Source organism: Colias croceus, chromosome 22 (assembly GCF_905220415.1).
Source record: "Colias croceus chromosome 22, ilColCroc2.1".
NCBI lineage: Eukaryota > Metazoa > Arthropoda > Insecta > Lepidoptera > Pieridae > Colias > Colias croceus.
Window position 1 is genome coordinate 3,591,820 of NC_059558.1, and position 20,478 is coordinate 3,612,297.

Below are 20,478 nucleotides of genomic sequence, written 5' to 3' on the forward strand. Positions count from 1 at the left end.
CATCGAATTTATTTTTGTATTCATTATAAAAAATCTTATGCTTTGGGTACCTTTACTCAACATTACAACGTACTTACGTAACTTAATATTAGTTGTGCTATAACGTAAATAAATAGTTCTGTTGTGATAATCACTACATAGTATAAAAAAGTCGCTTTCTCGGTTCCTATGTCCCTTTGTATGCTAAAATCTTTAAACCTACGCAACGGATTATGATGCGGTTTTTTTAATAGATAGATTTTAGACAAAACGGGTGAAGCCGCGAGCGGAAATCTAGTAAATAATAAACCATAGACACAAGTCCAAACTCACAGTGGATCCCCAGCACGCGCCGCTCGTCTATACTCTATACTCGATGGGCTAATAACTAATAACTATAGACAACCGATAATTATGCCGTACCCGTTATACTGTTGGACATGAATCTCGAGCTATTAAACAATAATTGATATATTTAGATTTTATGTAGAAGGGAGTGTGGGCAGAAAAGAAGATAGAAATCTCTAAATACATCCATACTAATATTATAAATGCGAAAGTAACTCTGTCTGTCTGTATGTTACTCAATCACGCCTTAGGTAACTACTGAAGCAATTTGCATGTTTGGTATAGAAATATTTTGATACCCAAGAAAGGACATAGGCTACTTTTTACCCCGGGATACAGGATAGGTTTTATCCCGGAAATCCCACGGGAAAGGGAACTATGCGGGGTTTTCTCTGAAAACGCGGGCGAAGCCGCGGGCGGAAAGCTAGTAATATATATATTTTAACACTTGGTCTGACGGTTGACTCGGTGTAAAGAACGGCCCAGATCACTCGGTAAATATTATGTATAGTCCTTTCCACCTAAGATGATTTCTGTGACACATCGATTTTTGACACGTGTAGAGATGTCTTTACTGAAATCATATCAATTGTTTCCGATAATCGATAATATTTTATATGGAAATGAAATCGATTTGAATAAAGTACCAAAATTAGTTTTTTCGGCATTTCGCCAACAATTAACTAAGGAAACTTAGCAAACAACAGCAAAAAAAAAGTCAACAATAGCAATTAGTAACAATAACAGAATACCACGTAAAATATCAATATAAAAATGCAACTTGTATAGAAAGCTGACGCACTCGTACAGACGATTGACTCGATTGACAAACGATCACAAGATGGGCGCCGATTATATGTTTTCCAACTCTATGATTTTTCAACGATCCATTTCATGTACACGAATTGCGTAGGTATTATATTATATTTGTGTTATTTTATTTTATTTTTCATTATATTAAACTAAACAATACTGCTTTTGATTTATAAGCTTAAGATGTTTCATTTTTATATTTTTGGTAATAATGCCGCCATAAAATAAAAATAATATGCACTAAAATTATTTTGGCGTTTTAAACATAAAATACGTAATTCGGAACACTACGAAGTGTCACAGGAATCATCCTACGTGAAAAAGACTATAGCTTTCTAATGCTACAGGAATTATTGAAATCGATTGAGTAGTTTTTAAGTTAACGGACCAAAACGACTAAAAAATTTTACCTCTGTCAAATATTCTAAATTAGTTGAAGCATAGACTAAAATATAGGGTCACCGTCTATTCTTTCGAATTATTTTTTGTAGGAATTTATAATTTTTGAAATTCTAATCCAGTACACCTAATTTCGATTTATTTTATTGCAGAATTTATGAAATAAGTGAACGATAATGGAAGTAAAACAAACATTTTGAATTATTAGATGAGCTTTGGAATTCAAAGTAACCAAACATAAATTAACTGTGTGACCATAAAATATAATAGTTTGGAAAATCCAAAAGTGCACGCCTCATAATCTCATCCTTTACAATAAAATTGATTATTTATAAAGAGTACACTATAAATATAAAAAATAAATAAAATAAAACAGTTGGAAAAGTAAAGGAAGCGGTACCGTAATAATTGAGCTATTTTTCTTGTGGCCACTGACTACCAACTTATTTTTTTAAACCTTGGCTTATAGTATAAAGAATCGAGTTTATAATTTTGTTGAGTTGAATTTTGAGTACACTATAAATATAAAAAAAATGTTGTGTGGTTTTATGAAACCACGGTAAAAGTGAAACTGTTCGAACGGTTCCGAACACTGCTTTGTGTAGCGCATGTCGCGTGCCGAGTAGGTATACCTACTCGGCAGCCGCGATACACGCGACATGCGCTACACAGACCAAAAAGTTTGAGACGATGTAATAAAAGTTTCACTTTAAAAAAAATAAAAATAAAATAAAGAATATATATATAGATATACTAAAATTATGGAGAACAGTCGATATTTTTTTTTTGTTTATTTAATAACAATTAAACCACATCGAATCAGACCCTGAAAAATGAAAGGGTTCTATTCCTGAGCATACTCAAGCGTAAGAGAAAAAAAAAGACTCGATTAGTAAAGTATTTCGGTCGCTATCGTGTTAACAAGAAAATCCTCCGCACATACAGACACACGGACGTCCAAGACAGAACTTTTTTAAACTGTTTTTTAACTAGTTTAAATAACAAAAATGACATCAAATATATCATGAACGTTAAAAATAGTGTTTTTTCTTAATATGTGTGTGTATGTATTATCTTACAAGTGCAATGTATGATACATAAAGACACTTTAAGTTTGAAAAATCAGATGTTTTGCGCGAAGTGACAGTAGTACCCACCTCAACGCTTCGCTTATGAGGCGTGCAATATGAGGTATCTAGATTCCCTACCTACTTATATTGATATAAAAAATTTAAAAGATATTTTTTGGAATACATAGTATTCAATAAGTACACATACATAATATTATTACTTATCATTATAAAGAACTAGATACGATAAGAACGTAGTTTTTCTGTCTACCTAATTTATTAAAACAATAGATATCCGCCCGCGGCTTCGCCCGCCTTTTCAAACGGAAACCCGCATAGTTCCCGTTCCCGTGGGATTTCCGGGATAAAAACTATCCTATGTGTTAATCCAAGTTACCCTCTATATGTGTGCTAAATTTCATTGTAATCGGTTCAGTAGTATTTGCGTGAAAGAGTAACAAACACACACACATCCACACAAACTTTCGCATTTATAATATCAGTAAGATAGGATAGTATAGGAATAATAGATAAACAAAGAATCACTCAAAACGAAAACAATATAAAATAATATTTACCCTAAACGTGGGAAGTTTTGATCGTTTAAAAACACGAAATTTGAAAAGTTTTAATTGTTAAAGGACAGGCTTAATCACAGGGCGGCGATGTTCAGGAAAAATGGGACCCCTAATTATATGGCCTAACTTTTATCGCATTAATTTTGTAAATAAAACTCTAATATTAGGTTTATATTTTATTTAAATTATACGTGTTTGAAAGTTATATAATTAACGAGTAATAATGTGGTAAAATAATTATAAATAGATTTATCTACATAAGAAAGCTTTGGATATTTGAATGATTTTTTAAATCTGAAGCAAAAATATACTTACCAAATGTTATATATTTGCTATTACTGTAGAATATAATGATTAAAAAAATATGTGTAAATAACTTTATTGAATATAATATTATTTGTACTAAATAAAGTGGAAATATAAAATTCTTCCTTGCTCTACCAAAATAGAGCTTTTTTTAAAGCTTATGCTAATTAATAATTTTTTTTTCTTGTACGCTTTTTATTTATATATTTAATTTCAGTACACAATATTATCATTATAAAGAACATTTTAACTGTACAATAGATGCGAAATACAGCTATTTCAAAACAACAAAGAAAGCCTACAAAAAGACTACAGCTACGTTACCAAAAACGTTCAACCACACAAGCCGGTCACAACCATTAACCCGACTCGAACACAAAACCAAATAAATCAACAAAAATAAACACGACTATTATAACTCTATCGTAGGTATACTTTAGTTCAGAAATGCGATGATAATTACAGTTTAAAAGTCGGCGAGCTAACGTTCGAAAATTAAAAGCGTTTTGAACTCGCGGCCCGTATCATTATGTTTGTATTTTGTTCTTTTGGGCGAAAGGTTAAGTTGGGTCATGGTACATCCCAATTAGGGGTGATTAGGCGTTATAATTTATTGAGTGCGTTTCTGAACGCGCCTTTGTCGTGGCGCCATGTTGGTCCGATCAACACCTAGCGTAAATGTTTCGTGGAATTGCAATGACTTTTGGACTTTTTAATTATTTATTTAGTACCCAATTCATTTCTGAAACTTTGTTTCATTTTTTTGGTTGATCGCTGTCGGAAGCACTGAAAGGAAAAATGTGCAGAAACCTAAATAAGTAACGTTTTGATACTGGCCTAAATATAAGCTTGTAGGGACTAGGGATACGCAAAATGTAAAAAGGTATAAAAATTAAAATTCTAACATTTTATTATTAATCTCTATACGTTTGCGTAAAGTAGTACCTATATACCATAGAAAAGGTATATACTCTAACACGACATACTATGGCATTAAATTACTGTGATAGTATTGCTACGTTGCATCCAGGTAGGTATTTATTTTAGTATTAGGTAATTAGAGCACAAAGACACTAAATATTAGTACTTACGTAATAATTTAGAATTTACAACTGAAATTCTAGAGTCTATAACTCTACAAATAATATATTCTTAAACTGCCCAAATCGATATTAAATATTAGAATATACTCCCTAGGGTCTATCATATCATATCTATAAATCATTTAGCATATTTTACTCGCATAAAGCAGATAGGGACCCTCTACCGCAGGCCCGAAGAGCACGCTTTACTAATTGAGCCATTTCACAGATAAGTAGATAAAACACGGAATACGCAGCCCTAAATTATGCGTATTATTTGCATATAATAATTGCGGGGGTGACATATTGACGAGTGTGACACAAAACGACGTAACCACCAAACATCACCACATAAAATTGCACCTTGTTGCTTTGCGTTAAAGTACATTTTTCTTTGTGAATGTTGGTATGTAGGGTTGCCAAAACGTAGAAATTTAGTTTTACGATACATCCCCAGAGATTCAAAACCGACAATCCCGCAGTGGGTATGCAGTTATGCAGATTTTGTAATGACGCTAGTTATATCGCTTTTGATGGTGTTCTTTTTGGGGTGGACTTGCGTTTATTCAAATTTAAAAGACTCTTCAATTGACATCTATGGGTTTGCTTTTGAAGAAGGATGGTACATGGAATGATAAAAACTTAAGCAACACAGGATAGGACTCTGGCTAATATAATAACAACGTTAAATTAGTATTAATATTAAACGTTGTACCTAACTTGTAATAAGTATTAACATTGTTTCTTGCCTGCTGTTTTCGGTAGAAATTGCTTTCCGAACCGATGGTATTCACAATTCAAAAGCTTCTATATCGAAGCGAACGAATTTTTTTTCATAACGAAGAGTATTTGAATAAAAATTAGTATTGAGCCTTCCGTTATAGTGTGAAATAATTAGAGCCATTGAAAATTACTACTTACTTATGTTTATGCAATAAATGTTGTGTCAATAAAGATTCTGAACCGGAAAATGTTGTTTCATTTTGTCATATTTAATTAGAAATTCTTTCCCGGTTTCCTTATTTCATTAGGAAAATCTAGAGGAAAATACCTACAAGAATATACGTAGGTATATGTAAGTACTTATTTATAACTAGAGGTCCGCCCCGGCTTCGCCCGTGGTACATATTTCGCAATAAAAGGTAGCCTATGTCCTTTCTCGGGTATCAAAATATCTCCATACCAAATTTCATGCAAATTGGTTCAGTAGTTTAGGCGTGATTGAGTAACAGACAGAGTTACTTTCGCATTTATTATATTAGTATGGATTTATAACAGCTGTTACCCATTTCAATTTTAGGTACTATTGATATTTGAAAACTACGCATTTTACATTCAAATCAAATATTTTGAGTTCTCTCTACACTCATATACTTACCTACAGCATTATTCCATATCCCTATAATATTATTCATTTAATACCCACAATACAATATTCAGCAACCGGTAATTAGGTGCAAATCCGAGGGCCATAACCAGCTTACAATCAAAAGAAGTGTCCACGAATCCCCGGAGAAATGGATATTTCATTATGCCCTGGGAAAAGCGGACAAAGCCGGCGTTGAGAACAAAAATCAACATTTACTCCGCCAGTTGATCATTTCAAGTGATAACATGGATCTCTAATAGTGGATGCGGTGTTTTTGCGATGATGTATGTGAATAATCGTATATAGAAAATAGAGGAAAGTATTTATTTTCATATGTTTTGTTCTATAGTATGAGATATGAAGTCTGCTCTGCGTATTTCGACACGTTATAGATTTTTTTTACGTCCATCAAATACGATAGGGTACCTACGCGATAAATGAATAGCCCTTTGGCCAATTTTCACATTGAAAATAATTGTGATAACTGACCTATACCTACCATGTTGTGCGATTATTGGTCTCTATTGCAAATCTAGGCATTTTTTGAATGCATTCATATTTTCATTTTTAATACATAAAATATATCCTTAGCAATTTTATCCTTGAAATGGAAAGAATGAACCGTCAGAAGTTTATCAAGATTTTTAGTTTTTACTGATAATTTATTTCATTAAATTTTAGTCATTTATTTTTTTTTAAGATATTTCTGAGTTTTAGTATATTCTACATGGACTTGGCATATCCATTATTGACAATAACGTACTCCACATAATCCTCTGGGATTAGCTCTCCGAATGTCAAGTGTCACTCAAAGCGCGCGAAATATTGACAATACAGATTATATAGGGAGTGCCTGAGTGTTGCCATTTCTATAACTCTATGAATTCATGAATACATGTGTTTTATAAACAGTGGCCTATAACGTGTTTAAATTCAATACGTTTGGAAAAAACCTCCTAATGTCTCAAACGAGTCAAGTTAAACTGCTATTGTGTCATAAGGAAGTATCCAGAACTGAGAATTATCTAAACATAGTAAATTCTAAAGTATTTTAATGGCACTTAAAAATGAATTTGCATTCAAAATTACATGGAGTTTTACACCTAACGCGCGCTCTTGTTCATATTCATACAAAAATTGACGATTTTTTAATTTTACAACGAATTGCTGTAAATAGGCAACATTCTATTTCCTAGCATAGATACTAGGTACATTATATACATCTTGCACCTCAATAATAAAAACACAAGTCAGACTTAATAAAGAACGCTTTCCAATACAAATAAGATCACGTGGCGCCGTTGGCGGTCACGTGGCCGGACCACAGATAGGGATCTTTCGCGCTAAATTGTCTATGCTTCGAGTCAATTTGTCTATGCCTGGCATCAAATTGTCTATGAATGGGGGTCGCAACAGATTATAAATGGAAAATGCGGATGGCAGTGTAATTAAATAATCTTTTTACTTTTTAAGGTGGATAAAGTTTTGAATCTTGTTTTGCGCTATCCCTTACTTCTTACATTTCCTTACCTACCAGATTGTCTGGTAGCAGGTAGAGATTGTTGTGTAACAAATAACAATAATGCCGCATTTGTGCAAAATATTAGTCACTAATTACTTTAATTTTTTTGTACTTACTACTACTACTATTAATTAATTAATATTTTCTATGTATGTGTCAAATATCTAGGTAGGTACTTTTAATAATTACGTCGTGTGGTATTGTAATAAATGATCATAAATACAATAATAAAGTAATTAATCATGTTAGAAATACAATAAAAGCATACGCCTTTTAAATTTCACTTTACAAATCAATAATTAGCGAACATATTATTAATGAACTCAGCACGTGTCGTGGCCAAAATTGCTGAGCTTCGAGCTATTAAGGGAATTTCAAAGAAACATGCGCAATTTATTTTAATTTTACTACTAGCTTTCCGCCCGTGGCTTCGCAAGCTTTGTCTAAAACGTAATAAATTATATACAAAAACCTTCCACTTGAATCACTCTATCTAATAAAAAAACCGGATCAAAATCCGTTGAGTACCATTAAAAGGTTTAAGAATACAATAGGGATATAGGGACAGAGAAAGCGACTTTGTTTTATACTATGTAGTGAAGTTTCATCCAAGTTGGTATTTAGAATATTCAGGAACGTGTAAGACTCTTAAGACGCTTTTTAGAATATATTTTATCAAGAAACTATGTATTTTTATTTTATCATAGCACGAGCAACGCTAACTTGGACAAGGTTACTGAGTATTTTTACAAAAGCTCGTGCGTCTCTTGTTTTGTATTGATGATATTTTAAAAATCCTTGTTTTTGCCAAAACCAACTCTAGGAATAAGAATCTATCAGAAAAAAAGAACGCTAGGTACCTAATCTATATATATATAATGGGCTATTTAGTTCTATCTTTGCCAATGGATATAATATACCACTGGCAAAGATAACTAAATACATAGCCCATCGGTTCTAGTAAATACTAGAAACTACGCAAAACATTTTTTAATTAAAATATATTTAAAATTAAAAACACACACATACTCAAATACACTTTATTGTTTACATAATATCTCCTATGAAATACCCGTAACAAAGGCTAATGTTATTTTTGTAACTTAGATCATCTGTGACCGATTTTCGCCTCCATACTTAGTATTCCGCTTAAGGCTCAACCCGTCACTCGTGGTATTTTAAAAAGTGATTAAATTGATAATTATAGTTTTTACAGTCAATTAATCATGATAGGAATTGAGATTTTCAATGAAATGAGGACATTTAGCCTAGTCTCAAAATAGATAAGTACTTGCGTAAGTAGTTATTAAATGTGCATTCATTTTACGCTTCTCAAACAAATTGATTGATTATAATATAATAATATTATTTAACTATTCAACTATTATAAACAATGGAACTTGTATAACTTGTAAAATAAGAGCTTTTATTTTATTAATTACTAGTGGTCCGCCCCGGCTTCGCCCGTGGTACATATTTCGCAATAAAAGGTAGCCTATGTCCATTCTCGGTTATCAAAATATCTCCATACCCAATTTCATACAAATTGGTTCAGTAGTTTAGGCGTGATTGAGTAACAGACAGACAGACAGACAGAGTTACTTTCGCATTTATAATATTAGTATGGACTAGCCGCTCGATCCTTCTTTACCCGTGCTATTCAGGGATAAAAATGAAATAAAATGCATAGCCTGTATGTGTCTCAGGAACAATGATGCTTTTTGCTTGTGTCTGGTGAAAGAATTTTTGAAATCTGTCGAGTAGTTTTGTATAAAGCATCATTTTACAATATTGGTATTTAATTTTAATACACTTATTGTTTCGTCAGTATAACAATGAACGCATATATATTAACAACGGAGATATCCTGAGTTTGAATCCTAGAATAAAAACGTAATTCATATCTAGTAGGACACACAAAAAACTTGAAAAAAAGAAATCAATCTCTAAAACAGATGTATGTGCTTTTTTGCGCATCTTCTCTGCGGCGGCGCATCTTCATAACGCACCGCTACAGAGCTTAGCATCAGTGGAAACGGACACATCGTTTCACAGCACAGCTATTACATTTTCGCAGTATAACTGCATAGGACATCTGTAGTGAAAAAGCAACATGAAGCGCTGCTTCATACCCACACAGCAATCGGGACCTTAATGAAATTTTAAAGTGTTCCTTATTGAAAAATGTTCTATAATAATAATTGTCACAGCCTTAAAATTAGCGAATTTGACTGTCTACACTTTTCACTTACGAAATAATTGTAGTCATTGATACATATTTCAAATTAATTTATTCAATAATCGTACAACCTAAAGAGAAGTGTGAGTAGGTAATAGCACAGGTACGTAGTATACAGTACTTATTGGTTCGGAGTTCTTATTAGGATCGGAGTAATGCCATTTTTAAATTATTTTTATTTTCTTTTTCATGATTGTACCTATCCCATGACATTAGTGTAGAAAGGCTCTATTTGGTATTACTGTAATGTTTCATTATGTTTTAATATTGATCCTTATCCTTTGGTCTATTTTATTTAGTGTTAACCTTTTTTTTGGATTGGACCTAAGAATTTATCGCGTAGAGTACCTACAATATTTTATTGAACTGTTACTATAACTACTATGAAGAGTAGGTACATGTACAAAGAACATCTAGCATACAATTTACCCTACTTAAAAATAAACTACATTACGCGACCATATCTTGACATGCATGTAACGCGAAATCACATCGAAAGCGCTCAGGGCGTGCCATAAACAATTTCCTACAAATAACAATAACGACATAAAGACACGCACGTCCGTCCACCTCGGCGATCGGGAGGATAATGCGCGGTAATTCTAAATTCAAAACTTACGATCGGTTGCGCACGGGCCAGTGTTCTGAGTTGCCAGTTATATAATTAGAAAATGAAAGGGTGGCGCTGCCCGCGGCGCGATCACTACTATCGCTCACCATCCCGAGAAATACTAGTGGTGTGCTGTGTCGATAAATTTTATTGCTGTTTTTATCTATTTAAAAATTGGTCGTAAATAAGCAAACAACAAACGCAAGATTCGAATATATTAAGTGATATTTCATTTTATGCTAAATTTAATTTAATACACAACATAATATAGAGATACGATCATAGGTATTAGGATCATAGGTATATTGAATTCGTTATTATCAAGACCACAAAAAATCATTTGCAATGTTGTTTCTCATGATAGTTACAATCCAGCCTCGTTGATGGTCCTGCTCTACCACATAGACGAAATCAGCATTTTTTAGGAAAACAAGGATTTTCTTACACAATCCGACCTTAGGCGACCTATGCGATAATGTATTTATACTAGCTGAGCCCCGCGGTTTCATCTGCATTGCTCCGCTCCCGTAAGTCTAAGGGAGATGAAATATGGCCTATAACCTTCCTCGATAAACGAGCTATCTAACACCGAAATAATTTTTCAAATCGGACCAGTAGTTCTTGAGATTAGCGCGTTCAAACAAACAAACTCTTCAGCTTTATAATATTAGTATACTTAGATGTAGCGATTCAAAAAAAACTAAGGTAAGCTAAGAACCGAAACTAAGTCATCTAAAAGAAATGTAGAGCAAGAAAATTACAATTTATTAATTTTATCGATACTTCGTGACGGCCTGACCTGCACTACGGAGTCTATACCTAAAGGCAGATGGTTACATTTTTTATTTGGAATATTAATATTATGTGTAACATTACGCCAAGTAACATTATGGTAATCTTCTGTCTCTTTCTTTAATATATAGTTTGGAGTTAACTTCATTCTTAATCTGATATATAAATTAGTGCTTAAGACGTTAGGTTACAGTTTTGTTCAAGTCTAGCTTTTTGTTATCAACCCGGGGTTTCTGACCCTCGGGAACCTCAGGAGTTCGTAATTTGTTTCAAAATAAGAACTGTAGATAGATTTCTTTAAAGAACAAAACCTAAGATTTACCTATTTAACTTAAAATTAAATACTTAGTATATTTCGATATCCATTTACTGCTTGATGGTAATATATTTTTGAACTAAATAAAATTTGGCTTTGAAATGTATTGTGGCCTTGAATCGAATTTTCTAATGCGTTGCGTGCCTGAGATAGGTACAATGTTTGTGAGTAATTCATTGCAAATTTTACAAGAAATCTCAAATAGGTATAATATAGTCTCAAAATTATATATCAACTTCTAATTTACTTATAACCGGCTGGCTCTATGAGATATTGTAAATAATAAATATTCTATGTCTATGTCTATGTATGTTGTTGAAAAATAAAATATTTTCTAACTTGGTTTTATTAATATGTATTAGTAAAAGGAAAGATTTTTTTGTTAGTGACAATCCTACTGAAAAATACTCAGCCGACTTTTGAATTCTTTTGCTAACTATAACTAAGGCCAAACCATTATAAATGTGTATCGAACAAATAAATATATTTTCTTTCTGAAGTGTTTCATTTATACCTACTGAGTAACATAGGTTCTCTGAGTAGCGTATTACATGAAATCTAGATTATAGTTTCAACAGTGAACCTGAAAAATGTAATAACTTGGTAGTAAATAAAACAACAATAGGGCTGGTTGCAGAGCTTGACCGACCGTCAGTGCGTACGTCAGTCGCGCTTGTCATATTATGTATGGAAATTCATAAAACCGTTCATAGCTAGACCGACCATACGCACGCGTACCTATTGTCATGTGCATTAGTGTCATAGTCATACAATTGTTGATGCGTATCGTCAGGACCGACGGTACGCACTGACGGTCGGTCAAGCTCTGCAACCAGCCTAACATTTTCCACAATTTATTATAAAGGCTTATTCAGTAATGCCCTTCTCAGCCTGGTACTTGTAGTGCAGCTCGGAGCAGTCCTCGTTGGAGATGTTGACCCAGCCCTTGTCGCTGATGTGGTACACTCTGATTATACCACCAGAGTATCTGGAATTAATAATTTAATATCTATGTGTGTGTGTAAACAATGCTATTTATACCAGGCAGAGCTGGGTCAAGCAGCTAGCTACGTTTTGTGTTAATTCGCTTCTAAAATGCATTGGGTATTCAGTTTTAATTTTTATGATTATGAAAAATTGTACTTATCATCCATTTTTGCCTAGAAATATATTATAAGTGTATATAACAGACATAACTTTACAAGATTTTCGTTTTACATAAAGACTGTATAAACGTCGAAGAAAGAATTTCGTCGTAATTTCGTAATAAAACTTCACAATCTCATCTCACATATAAAACAAATTTCATCATTTCAAACTTTTTACATCTGATTTTTAAAACGAATTTATTTTACTCCACAAAACGGTACGGTAACAATAAGTTTAGTAAACGGCGGACACTATATATAATTTCTAACCAATTTGCTTGTCAGTATTGTAACGAACGGTCCGCTCATTAGCATACCACCGAAATTGACATTATGTGACGGCCGCGGGCTCCCAAATTGTGATTGTAGGGTGACCACGCGTATTTATTTGGGTATTATTTATTTATTGGTTATTTATTAAACTGTTTAGTAAAATTACAAAACAGAAACAAATAGGAAAACATAGTTACCTACTGTATTTATTAATTTGACTTTTAATACCTACTGCTGGTCAAGTGCATGTTAGATGTCATAATATTATGTTATCGAACTTTGATACTTAAAAATGCATATTGCGTTTACTCCCGATTTATTGATTAATAATATTCAAATTTCACAAATACATCAAATAAAGTTTATTATCAAAAATTTTAATAAATTCCTATGAGCATAAGTAGGTATACTTAAATTTTTACAATCAGTCTGATCAAGACTTGAAAAGTTTATAGAGATAGGTATTATAATTGACTATCGCATACCGGTGTCAAAATCTATATAATATTTACAACCTGTTATATGTGTTCACACAGAATAAGCAACATAATTTGCATAAGCAACATAACATTAACAAAAAAATTAATAGAACTTGAACTAACTATTAACTTTGAAATCTAGTAGCCCAAAGAAAAGAAGAGATTTCTCAAAAATTAGTCCTAGTATATTTGCATAATCTACATGCACCAAAAAGGTTACGACGAAATACAAACCTTTTTGAAAAAAAAAATCGATTCCAAATTTGAAACGTCTGTTCTCACGCCCGCCAAAAGTCAAATAACTGGTAACCCCATGAAATACCAGAAGGAGTTATCGCGTGACAAAGTAGAGGCAGTTTCAGGCGAACTCGGATTCCTATGGGAACCGATACTAATGCCCTAACTTATAAATTGCAAGGATTTACTTCAAAAATGCGTTAATTTATGTTGTAAACATGGCTGTCTGTTACACCGTTGCTTTTTGTGCGAATGATTTTTGTTTATTGTTAGGTTTTATGATTATTTATTTTGAGTAAATCATATACTTAGACATAGTTAGAAACAAGGTAAATTCATCAATAGTTATCCTTATTTCAGAATTATTAACTATGTATATCAGAAAAGCTTTATAAATAAACCGCTGGACACAGCTGGTAGAGTGTATCTGAAACTATGAAGTGATATGATATGTATTATGTATGTATAGAATGGAATTACTTAAAACTATTAGTTTGATATCTCATAATTTCGTTGTAGGTAATACAAGTCAATCAATGTAATACAGGTACCACTTACATTTAAATTGAAATGTAAATTATGAATGTGCTTACAGTTCAAAATATTATATTCATTCATAATTTACATGAAACAAGGATCAAAAAACTTAAAAGTAAATCGTGTTGTAAGGTCGCTGAATGTAAACGCATCCTTCAGTGAGGCATGTGATAACTCGCAAAGATACAAAAATAGTCGCCTAGTAAGGCGGTATGCACTATAGAGTAGCATGATGTCACGGCATTGCCATGACGCGAATTTGAAATTTAACTGTCAACATGCCTAAAGAACACAAAGAAGTTTCACTTCAATAAGCATCCAAAGGTCTTTAAAAATCCCAATATTCAATTGTATGTTTAAATCGCCGAATGTTGAACGCATCCTTCGGTGTAAGGTGCATTCGTGATAACTCGCAATTATGAGATTTTAGGCTATCATTTGACCGAGACTAGGCTCTTTAATATGCACCGGGTCGTGACTTTCCCTCCACGACTTATGAATTTGTTTGACGTTCTCTTTGATCTGGGAACGGGCTTTGGCGCCTAAATTTAACAAATTATACGCTTTGTTTTAGTTCGCGAAATAAATATGTAGGGTTGCCAGTTGGTATGAATTAGTTTAGTATATTATCTGTGGCATGAATTGTGGATAAATAGGGTTGTATAGGGTTTCATGGAATTTATTTCTACTTTTCAGAATAATATTTTTCTGTAGGTATATAGTATACTATATAGATTCGAATAATAATTAATAAGTATTATGCTTGTGTGTAAAAGGTATGAACTATGAGTTATTGACAACGGGCAATTGAATATGATAATTAATTAATTATAATTGAAACATATATTTACGACTTACTGTAGGTACACTGTGATACCGTATTAATAAACTGATAATATATTCTTGACACATAATCTATCAATATAATAAAATTTGCCTATACAATTTAGCATTTTTTGCTTAAAAACTTAACAATAACTACTTACCTATTCTACACCTTTTTACTCTATTACTAGCTGCTCCCCGCGGTTTCACACGCATTGCTCCGCTTCTGTTGGTCTTAGCGTGAGTATATAATATAGCCTATAGCCTTCCTTGATAAATGGGCTTTCTAACACCGAAAGAATTTTTCGAATGGGACCAGTAGTTCCCGAGATTAGCGCGTTCCAACAAACAAACAAACAATCGAACAAACAAACAAACTCTTCAGCTTTATAATTATATTAGTATAGATTTTTTATTTATTCACAACGATTGTAGTTGGAGAAAATTTGTTCAATATTTTTAGTACTTAGATACCTAAGTTGTTGACAGCCCGCTTTTTTTGTTCATACTTCGTTTTTGCTCTACATTCTATCATCGGCTATCCAAAAAGAATCATTCGCGAGTTGTAAAAAAATTCTACAGGACTATTCAAACAAATATTATATTTAAGTGCTATAAAAATATATAAAAAAAAATTCAGCCAAATAGGTTATCCTTTAACACACATTATGTCTATTCAAAAATTTATAGAAGAAATGTTTGTTGAAGTTTAGATTGTTATAAATTTTATACATACATAGGTACTTACAAGTCGGAGCGACGGATTCTTTGAAACAATTCAAAAGCTCAAACCTTTGGTTTAATAAAATTTTTGGGAACACATTGTATGGACTGATGATGATGATGAACCATACGAGTGGTTACGACATCTATTAACGTAAGAAGTCTATATGTTCATTCGTCTGAACTTTTTTCTGAACTACATACCTATATACCTTACCTATTACTAGTGTGAGGATGGGTAATGGATAAATGTGTATGTACTAAGTAGGTATCTACCTACGTTGCTCTTTCACGAAAAAGCTACTGGACGGATTTGGATGAAACTTTACAGTAAAAAATATACTTAGGTATTTATACATTGAGCTGTAGAAGAAGGGATTTGTTTTGTTTCTGTGTATTTTGTTTGTTATTTCTTTGCCTGCGGGTGAAACCGCGCGGCACAGTTACAAATATCAATACCTACCTATCTAAAACAAACTATGTTTCTCAATGTTTGTAATAAAACTATATTAAAAAAAATATTTTATCATTAGAAGGCTGCTATTTTTTATCCCACAATCCACATCAATTGGGTAAATCCTAAAGGAATGTAACTTATTATGTAGTAGTTAAAAATAAATAGTTTCAATTCAGTATGGTCGTCTTACATCTTAACTAACTATGTACTTAGTATCTAATTTGTGATATTAACAAATAGGTAGATAATCACTGTCTATAGTGTCTTGTGCATTTAAGTAGGTACTGTTGAGTTTTACTATCTTCATAGGTATTTGTTAAATGAGAAGTGCGTTACTATAATAATTGTAAACTGTGTGATGTTTTTTTATAGTTTTGTAGAAACAAGTCTCAACAATATAATCATATTCTTATTATAAATCAATCAATAATAGATAACACACTAAAATTATTACATTTATAACATAATTTATCGAAGGCACAAAGCACAATTGGCAACTTATCAGCTAATTCATATTGAATGGAAACTAATAGCTTATATAAATAAGCTATATTCAGAATAGTAATAACAGAGCTTGATCAAGCTCAGATGTGAGATAAGAGTCGAATAGGGCAACTTATTGAAATTATAGGTCTGTTACAGCTACAACTATTTATTTGATAAACTTCGATGGATCTTGTAAATTGGGGGTTTTGGTTCACGGAATCTGTGAGTCATTCAAACGGGAACATTATATTGCTATTTGATATTTTGTAGTGTTGTATTATCTATATATATTAACTTCATTTATGTGGTAACTAAAACTTATTAATTAATCTACAAATTTATTCTTTAAAGCACTTATAAAAGAGAGAAAAAATACATAACATTTGACGGCCATATCGCTTTAGAGCGAAATAAAAGTATTAGTCAGGAATAAAATATACCTAATAGTAAATTACTTGACAAAAATAAAAACGTCTCTACACACAATACAGGAATATTTCGTAAAATTTATTCTTAATAGAACTATGTAACTAGCTGTAGGTACTACCCCGTAGTTTCATCCGCATTGTTCCGCTCCTGTTGGTCTTAGCGTGATAATATGGACCTACATAATATAGCATTATTTGCATTCCTCGATACCTAAATGGGCTATCTAACACCGAAATAATTTTTCCAATCGAACCTGTTTCTCAGAACTACTGTTCCTGAGATTAGCGCGTTCAAACAAACAAACGAACTCTATACGTAATTTTAGTATAGAATGTACCTGCATTGAGAGGGATAGTTTATAAAAAATAGAAGAATATAAAAAAACTAGCGGTCCGCCCCGGCTTTGCACGTGGTACATGGGTCTAAAGATTGTCTGTGCCAAATTTCATCAAAATCGGACTAGTAGTTATGAGTGAAAACCATACATATGTACATAATACATAATTACAAACCTTTCCTCTTTATAATATTAGTATAGATAATATCGGACTCTGCAAGCTCTAGGTCAAAATTTTTTTGCTTGTAGTGCCATCTAGTATCCAATAGAACAAAGCGATAATATTATGTTTGAACTTTATAGCTTTGATATTACTGCCATCTAGTATCAGATAGCAATAAAATGAAAAACTTTTCGTTTTTAAAAGATACCAATAGATGTCACTCACTCAAGTTACATAAAATATCTTAAGCAATAATTTAATTATTATTATAGATTTAAATATTTTCGTATTGTTTTTAACTAAAAAAAATCAAAATTATTAAAAAAAATAAGTACATTTGTACAAAGTTAGTTTAGAAATATATTTTATTATCTGTCATTATAATATTGTCACGGGCTGGCTCTGACTGGCTGTCATCGTACGGCGTTTCAGAAATTTTGCTTGTCATTCAATTTCAACTCGAAAAACTGTTTGTAATTGTCGCCGAAACAAGAAAATAATGGCTTTATTAGATTTCTGTCGTTTGGATGAGAAAATTAATATAAAACCCGCTGATTCCCTCGCTACTTTTCAAAATGACGTAGTTGGATTTACCCAAAATTTCGTAAATAGTGCTCAACTCGCATCTCCTCCTTTTGCCAATGTAAGTAAAGGTTAATGTGTTGTTATTATTGCATTTAATAACGTATTAATAAACATTAAACTCTTTTTTTAGCCAGTGGAGACTTTAGCCCAGTTCAACACAAAAGATGAGACAGGCCGCCAAATTAAAATTGAATTCGATCATGGTACAACAACTCTGGGATTCCGGTACAAAGTGAGTATATTAATAATTATTATTTTTTTACATCTAATAAATAAAGAATATAATTTTAATCCTTATACTGTAATATATTCATTTCAATAGTTCTTTTATCTAATTGATATTCATAGGGAGGAGTATTGTTAGCTGTAGACTCCAGAGCGACAGGCGGTCAATTCATTGGATCACAGACCATGAAGAAGATTGTTGAAATCAATGATTACTTACTCGGTAAATATACTTTATTCAAGTAATATCTACATAAGTATTTTTTTTGAACTTGTTCATATTTTGTTGTTGTTCTAGTCTCTTAAATTATAACATTTCATTGTATAGTCAGCATTATTAGGTACTATTCAATCCAACTAAATCCATTAATTTAGTAGACATCATAATTTTAATAAAGATATGATTTTAGCCATGGTTTTGCCAATATTTTACCAGAGCAAATATATAAAGTGAGTTTTAAACCATCACCAAATAAGTTCTTAACATTTAAAATCGTTAGGAACACTGGCTGGAGGTGCAGCAGACTGTGTCTACTGGGACAGAGTCCTAGCGAAGCAATGCAGGTTGTATGAGCTCAGGAATCGCGAAAGGATCTCGGTGGCCGCAGCCAGCAAGCTCATGGCTAACATGGTGTATAACTACAAGGGCATGGGATTGAGTATGGGCATGATGTTGGCTGGTTTTGATAAGAGGGTGAGTAGAATTATAAGAAAATCATAGAGAAAAAACAAAGCATTTAAATGTTATAAAACTAAAAATTAAAACCATAGAGATGTATAGAATGGAAATATCAGAAAATAGCATTCTATACCTTAAAATGAGATCCATTAAAATGAATTGAGTTAAATTGAAATGATGAAACACACTTTGTTTACACACGCACATCTCGAGAGCAACTGAATAGCGACAAACGAACTGGTGGCTTGGAAGTCACCTGAGTGGCGACAAGGTCACGCGTGCTTACGATTTCTAGTGTCTTGTTCTTTGGATTTCTATGATGACAACTTACCAAACATAATACATATAATTTCATTTACTTACAGGGTGCGCAACTATACTATGTAGACAGTGAAGGCACAAGAACACCAGGAAAAGTGTTCTCTGTTGGTTCTGGATCTGTGTATGCATTTGGTGTGCTCGACTCTGGCTATCATTGGGATCTTGAAGACGTGGAGGCTCAGGGTATGTTGTAATTATAGTTTAGGAGTTGTTTTACTTGTGTAGGACGAATAAAAAGCTTATTAACATTTTGATTTATGAATATGCTAGTTTCTCTGTGATTTCATTGATAGATTGGAGGAATTCAAATTTTTAATATTTATTCTATATGACTTCTTCTTGAAGCACATTTGAATCGCCATAACCAATAAATTAAACATTTGTATACACTCATCTAACAAACACCCAAAATTTGCTTAAATTCCAACCACATTTCAGTACCTGAAACATTACTCAGAATTTCATCTAACTAATAAGTTAAGGCCGGTTGCAGAGCTTCACCGGCCATCAGTGCGTACGTCAGTCGCGCTTGTAATATGTATGGAAATACGCGTGCGTATGGTCGGTCTAGCTATGAACAGTTTTATGAATTTCCATACATATGACAAGCGCGACTGACGTACGCACTACGCACTGATGGTCGGTGAAGCTCTGCAACCGGCCTAATACCTAAGATAAGTTAATACCTAATAACGAAGATAATAGTTAATTTTATTTTTAAAGATATTTAATGTATCATTTATAAATAATATAACATTTAATATAGAACTGGGCCGTCGTGCGATCTACCACGCGACCCACCGTGACGCGTACTCCGGTGGTATAATCCGAGTGTACCACATCAGCGACAAGGGCTGGGTCAACATCTCCAACGAGGATTGCTCCGAGCTGCACTACAAGTACCAGGCTGAGAAGGGCATTACTGAATAAGCTTTTATAATAAATTGTGGAAAATGTTATAATTGCTTTTTATTGACTACCCACAAAAAGTAACAGTATTTAAATAATCTATAAGTAGAATTAGTATTTTAATAGAGTAAGGCAAAGTACCTAGTACTTACTTTTTCTGGTCCGAAAAAATATTTTAAATCATACCTACCTAGACAATACAAAGTTAAAACAATTTTGTCAACAAGAAATATATTCATAGT

The 20,478-nt window shown here is 32.6% G+C and overlaps 1 protein-coding gene across 1 annotated transcript; it reads left to right on the forward strand.

Annotated features, from left to right (window-relative positions):
• Positions 1–17,928: 17,928 nt before the first annotated feature.
• Positions 17,929–20,286, forward strand: LOC123701688 (proteasome subunit beta type-5). The gene is made up of 6 exons (XM_045649189.1): positions 17,929–18,160; positions 18,233–18,334; positions 18,451–18,550; positions 18,828–19,021; positions 19,372–19,510; positions 20,094–20,286. Exons 1-6 carry the CDS (start codon positions 18,017–18,019, stop codon positions 20,255–20,257), a joined length of 843 nt encoding a protein of 280 aa, XP_045505145.1. The 5' UTR covers positions 17,929–18,016; the 3' UTR covers positions 20,258–20,286.
• The last annotated feature ends 192 nt before the right edge of the window (positions 20,287–20,478 follow it).